This window comes from Brassica oleracea, chromosome C2, assembly GCF_000695525.1.
Source record: "Brassica oleracea var. oleracea cultivar TO1000 chromosome C2, BOL, whole genome shotgun sequence".
In the NCBI taxonomy this organism is placed as follows: Eukaryota; Viridiplantae; Streptophyta; class Magnoliopsida; order Brassicales; family Brassicaceae; genus Brassica; species Brassica oleracea.
In genome coordinates, this window is record NC_027749.1 from 44,794,425 (window position 1) to 44,801,124 (window position 6,700).

At 30.6% G+C, this 6,700-nt stretch overlaps 1 protein-coding gene across 1 annotated transcript; it reads right to left on the reverse strand.

The window, feature by feature from the left end:
* Window positions 1-3,817: 3,817 nt before the first annotated feature.
* LOC106327904 (cytochrome P450 71B19) lies at window positions 3,818-5,595 on the reverse strand. The gene is made up of 2 exons (XM_013766214.1): window positions 4,655-5,595; window positions 3,818-4,572 (listed from the first exon to the last, which is right to left on the reverse strand). Exons 1-2 carry the CDS (start codon window positions 5,549-5,551, stop codon window positions 3,961-3,963), a joined length of 1,509 nt encoding a protein of 502 aa, XP_013621668.1. The 5' UTR covers window positions 5,552-5,595; the 3' UTR covers window positions 3,818-3,960.
* Between the last annotated feature and the right edge of the window lie 1,105 nt (window positions 5,596-6,700).

Here is a 6,700-nt window from a genome sequence, read left to right on the forward strand (position 1 = left end):
TATCCCTCGGAATATTCCGACGACATCTTCTTCGGAATATTCCGAGGAATTTCCGACGAACTTAAGGTCCTCGGAAATTCCGAGGAAATAGGGTTTCCTCGGAATTCCGTTGGAAATTTCCGAGGGATTTCCGAGGAAAGATGAATTTCCGAGGAGTTATTTCCGAGGACTTTATTCGTCGGTATGTCGTCGGAATAGCGTTATTCCGACGACATACTGACGATTTTTTTCCTCAGTATGCCGCTGTTTTCTTGTAGTGTTATGACAATAAATTTTACTTGTTAGGAAAAAAATCCAAAATAATTTGAATCTATTCAATTAAAACATGATTCTATAACATTTACACTACAATATTGTTATAGTTAGACCATTTCATTAATATCTATTTTATCAAAATATTTTCATAATTATATAAAACTGACATTTAGTTCATATGTTATTTACAAAATAAGAATAGAAAAAATAGAATAGAAAAATAAAATAAGTTTGTTTATAAGAAGAAAACATAAACTACATACAATGGTGGTTATAAAAGAAACTACAATGATGGTTACTAGAATTATTTACAAAATTACAAAAAAATGTAGACATTATCTCTCAATTTGTTTTTTCATATCTCAACGTTAAAAACACAATGTTGATGTCATAATACTTTTTTGGTTGAACCTGTGAGTTCACCTTTATCAACGTTAAGTCTGTTTGTTGTTTAAGATTTACTTTTTGCTTGTCTAATTTATTTTTCAGGACTTTGGTTGGTTTGGTTCTTTGCAGCTTGTTGTATCCTCTTTTAACGGATTTTGAACTCTTTTAAGTTTAATGCAATTTTAGTTTTTCCAAAAAATCATAATAAATATTTCTTAAAGAGAATTTCCAAAAGTAAATAAAACTTTATTTTAAATGCAATAATAAATTCGTGTTTAATCAAATATACATTAACGCGAGTGTTCGGACGTTGAAAAAGAGCGTTTCGAAAGTTTTGATATATATGAACTTTAATTTTAAAATATACATTAACTTTTGAAACTCTCCTTCAACGCCCTGACATTCGCGTGCGAAAGCTCACAGTTTCTTCGAGTGTCTGTGTTTTCCGAGTTTGGCTTGAGATAATCGAGTGTCGTCAAAGAAAAAAAAAGAGTTAGGGGTTTTAATTTTGATGATTTTTGCCCCAATTTAAAACAAAGTCGTTTTGATTAATGAATCAAAACAACATCATTTCTCCTTTTGCTTGATAAATCTAATGCCACATATTATCCTACTAAGCTTCATTTAACATTTGACTAATGATAAGTTAGTCAAGGTAGATTTTGATACTATGGATATAAGTTCGGGACTGAAATTTAAATTAATTTTAGTTTAGATTAGTTTTATCACTTATGTTTTGTTTGGGTCTAAAAATGCTTGACACAAATAGTAGGGATTGAAAAAAGGCCATGTTTCTCCTTATCTGGACATCTCAACGTTTTAGCTGTTGTGTATTGTCTAGGTAAAGAAAATAAACTGTGATATAACTTTTGTAGTTGTGAGATGAAAGATTTAGTTTGGCTAATTAGAAAAACATGACAAAATATTTATATGTTTTCTTGTTACTAGGTGTTTCCCTGTATTATGTGCAGTAGTAAAATTCTTAAATTTAAATTATATTTAAAAATAAAATATTATTATTATTTTCTTACTAATAATTTAATATAAATTTGGATTTAATTGAACATAAAATTAAGATAAAATAAACAGTTTTTTTTAAATTATATTTAAGAATATACATATGTATATATTTAAAATTATAATCTTAGATAGATATTTTATCTTTTTCTTTTGGATAAAATGTATTAAATCAACTTGTATAAATTTCATAAAAAGTTGATATAAAAGTTGTATAATTATCAAAAAATAAAAGTAAACAGTATTTCTAAAAATTTTAGATATTTAAAAGACAATAATAATATTAAGATTAATTTTTTAAATTTTTTTTAAAAATTGATTTTTTTTAATTTTAAAAAAATTACAAAAAATTGAAAATAATTTTTAGTAGTAAAATTTTATAGTTGTAGAAAAGTAAATAAATAATATTTCGAAATTTGTAAATTATTATTATATTTTTATTATTATATTATTTAATATCATATTTAAATAGATTTATTTTAATAATAATTTATAATTTATTACAATATTCTATAAAGTTTACTAAAAATATAAATGCATATTAAATGTAATTTTTCATGTCATATTTAACCGTAAGTCCTGTTATCTTTTCTACTATGTCATGTCATATTTATTTAGTGAAAATGACTGTATAGAAAAAATACGTCAAATTCACTTTGCAAATAATGTCTGACTAGGTAATAATCCGCGCTTTGCGCGGAATATGATTATTAGTTTCATTATTTTTTAATAAGGAGACATTAATATATTGTTTGACAAAAAAAAAAATATTAATATGTTTAATCTGGATATCAGTTCGGTTTTAGGTTGTTTTTGGTTTTTTATCTCCTAAAATATAACTATCATTTTAAATAAATATTTATTTGTTTTGTTCGGTTAAAATGTTTGATGTTTTTGGTTTTTTCTTTTTTCCTGTGATAATCAAAAATTACTATTATTTGTTTGTTTTCATGTTATGAATCTTAGATAGTGGTGATGTCGAACCAATGGTTTCATATTACAGTTTCTAAATGGATAATAGTTAAAAAAAGAAAAAAAAATTATTAAGACAAATCATTTTACTACAATTTGGCCGATAGTGAAAGAAGCATTAAGAAAAAAATATATTTTAACTTCCAAAAAATTAGATATTTCAGTTGTGGTAAATACTTAGTTATAAGGTACTCACGTCAATGTGCACATGTATGTGTATGTAAAAGTATATAAACATGGTTGATAAATATATAAAGATATTGTTAATTAATATTAAATGACATTTTTTCAAAATAATACATGAAAAATAAAATTCTTAAAATGAAATTATTTAAAAACAAAAATATTGTAAAATTTATATAAACTATAATATATAACTTATATATAATTCTTTAAATATATGTATATATATATATATATATATAATATGCATATAACTAATCAAATTGGATATCCGTTCCTATCAATATTGATATTTGTGATTTGTTTTTTTTACGGATATTGCATTTTAGATTTGATTTGCTTCGTAGAGTAACAAATATCCAGATTTTTCGGTTCGAATCAAAACGAATAACGAATCAAATCAAAATTTATGAATAATTTATCCAGCTCATTTGCTTTGTAGAGTAACGTATATCTGGATTTTTTGGTTCGAATCAAAACGGATAACGAATCAAATCAAAATTTATGAATAATTTGTCCAGCTCTATTCGTAAACAGTTAGTAAAAATAACGTAAAGAAGAACCAAGCATGTGAGTTTTATATTAAAAAAACGTAAAATACATAGTGTGAACATATTTATGTAGAGTTTGACTGAGAAGCTCTATACATGTTACATGTGTCCATTTTAGTGTGAACGCATTTATTATAATGTTTTTACACGTGACATGTGTCCGGCTTAGTGTAAATGCATTTATTACTATGCTTATTTGGGATTTGTATAATAGTGATACATCCTTTTTGGTAGTTCTTTCTCCACATGTTTTAATATCCCCGCCACATGTTTTAAGAAAAGGCCAATTCTTCTAAAAACCATGTCTATGGCCCAGCCTTTTATCAACTCCCCATATGAACAAAACCCTTCTCGTATCTCGGAACCACATATTTCGAGATTGAGTGATTATTTTTTCTTTCGGAAAATAAGTCCTATCTATACTGCAATTTGTAAAATTGTCTTCGGTAATAAGATATGCTAAATGTTAGTTTGTGTATAATACAAACATTAAAAATAATACTCATATCATACATATATGCTTATAGCATCTGCATATAAAATGCTTTTATTCATAATAACATCTCCAACGTCTAAAGTTTGTTCTGATCAGTGATCACATAACTCGAACTGGAACAAGCTTGAGAGGTACTTTCTTGACGGTAGTAAGAGTACCAGCTTCTTCTGTGTCGATATCCTTATGTGTCATTCCATCAGGAACTCTCCAATCAAAGAAGTAAAGCAAGTTCAAGAGTCCCAACTCAACAGTAGCAATCCCCATAGGCATCCCAGGACACATCCTTCGACCAGACCCAAATGGTAAGAGCTCGTAATGTTGTCCTCTATAATCCACATGACTATCAATAAACCTCTCCGGGTTAAACTCCTCTGGTTCCGTCCAGAGTTTGGGATCTCTTCCTATCGCCCAAGTGTTGACCAAGATCCTTGTCTTGGGGAGAATATCATAGCCTTGAACTTTCATGTGAGACATTGTTTCCCTTGGGAGTATAAGAGGAGCTGCTGGATGTAACCTGAACGTTTCTTTTATTACCAGCTTCAAGTAAGGAACCTTATCGACATCTTCTTCGGTGATTGTCTCCTTATTGTTGCCAAGGCAGTCTCGGATCTCGTCTTGAACTTTTTTCATAAGTGTAGGTTTTTTAGCGAGCTCAGTCATTGCCCATATCATGGTGATGGCCCCTGTGTCTATCCCTGCGAGAAATATATTCTAAAAAAAGATAAAAATAAGTTAAAGTTTAACCAACATCCATGTGAATGTGTTTAAAGAAGCTAGAGAGTTCTTGATTTACCGCGAGAAAGCCCTTAATATGATCTACCGTGAACTTCAAGGAATCATTTTTGCCTTGTTTATGAATCACATCCAACATTGCATCGATGATGTCTTCATGATCTTTGGTTCTTCCAGGATTCAAGTGGTCATCAATCACAAGCTGAAACAGAGTATCTAGCTTCAAGAAAACATCGTTGAGCCTCTTGTGTTGTCCAGAGAACCAGTCAACAAGCCATCCAAGTCCAGCAACAGGGAAAAAATCAGAACAAGTGAAACTAGCTAGGGCAGTCTCGGCTTCAAACACAAGCTCTTCGATCTCTTCTTTATCGATGAACTTGCTCTCGTGGAAATCCTGTCCCAAGGCAACTCTAAAGAGGATACTTGCAGTCAGCCAGAAAAGGGTTTTGCTTAAATCAACCGGAGTTCGATCCACCGCAGATTCCGACAGTTTCTTGACAAGAAAGTTACATTCTTCCTCTCTTATATGCCTAAACGACTGAACTTTTTTCAGACAGAAAAGCTCACGTACCGCGAACTTGCGACGCTCCTTCCACTCTTCACCGTATGGCGTGAAACCGACATCTTTAAAGTCCCGTGAGAGTAGCCTTGTCCCCACGAGCTTAGGCCTGCTGCAACAGTCTAGGTCGTGAGTTCTGAGAACTTCTTCAGCTGCTTCTTTTGATGTGACTACAACCACGGGTACAAACCCGAAGTGAATAAGCATCACAGGTCCGAATCTTTGGGCTAGACTTTGAAGTGACCTGTGAGGCAGTTCTCCGATTTGGTGTAGGTTTCCGATGACCGGAAACGTAGGGGGGGTTGGAGGGAGATTCCATTTGGATTGTTTAATCTTTTTAACGAGAAAGATTAATGTAAGGAAAGTAACGAAGCAAAAACAGAGCAAAGAGATACCCATTTTTGTTTTGTTTTCTTTGGGTATGGAGAAAGTGAAAATGGTACTCCAACACGGAAACTTATAACACCTCGAACACGTGAGCTATTATTGAGTATCTTAAAATAATGGAGAAAACAGATACGGATTCTTATTGGAAAGTCAACTTTTACAGCTTCAATATTCATCATGTTAGTTTATAAACTGTGTTTTTTTTTTAAATATAAAATTTAATTATTTAACAAAACATTAAAATAATAGTATCGATTCATGGAAGAAACCATTCCTAGTATTAGAGCACCATTAATCCTAGCACTCTAGTGGGATGCTTATTTTTTTTTTTTTTGATTTTTTCTCTGACTAAAAAAAAAAACGAACCAATCGCGGGCCGTCACGTATCAGTGGGATCCGCGAAACAGTACAAGCATCGATGCTAAATCTGACATTTTTGGCACCTCTTCTTCCTCTTTTATGTTGGGACCCACCACTAAGCACTCCTTTAAGCATCTACATTAAAGATGCTCTTATAGCGCTAAGCCTAGATGAAGATTTTTTTCTCTATTATTAGGCATCTCCAACTATAACACCTAATTTATTGTTCAAATTACACTAAATTTAAAATTTTGGTGTCATATTTTTTCGTCATCTTCAGCTATAACACCAAATAATACACGAACAGTAATATAATATATTATTTAGTATTTAGTATTTTCAGTAAAAATAATTAAAAATGCAAATAATATAGTATAGTTATGTTTAGTTACAAATTTGAACTAATTAATAATAATAATTTAATTAATAATTGAACTATATCATTAAATGAAACATAATAAATTTGGTATTTTGGTGTTCCTTTGGAGTTGGCCTTAGTTCGGCGGAACAACTTGTGGTCGTCCATACCGAATAATACCACTATTACGTGCCTTGTTTCAAAATATTAATCGTTTTATTATTATTTTTTTTGTTAAAGGATTTTCATTAATAAAGAAGGTAACTAATACATAAGGCAAGCAAACACCATTTTACAAAATATAAGAAGAAGATAGATGGATCAAATACAAGACTGATAGATTTAAAGATGAGGAGAGCAGAGGAAAACCGGCGATTATGGGGGATCAAACCAGAACTGCAGCAGGCGGGAACCAAGCGGGTGGCTAAGGGACAATAATGCAG

Bases quoted from the DNA above. Each gene is read 5' to 3' on its own strand.
- LOC106327904 (XM_013766214.1), bottom strand. From the start codon at position 5,551: ATGGGTATCTCTTTGCTCTGTTTTTGCTTCGTTACTTTCCTTACATTA. The intron at 4,573-4,654 runs GTAAATCAAGAA...ATCTTTTTTTAG, and splicing joins ATATTAAGGGCTTTCTCGCG to AATATATTTCTCGCAGGGAT.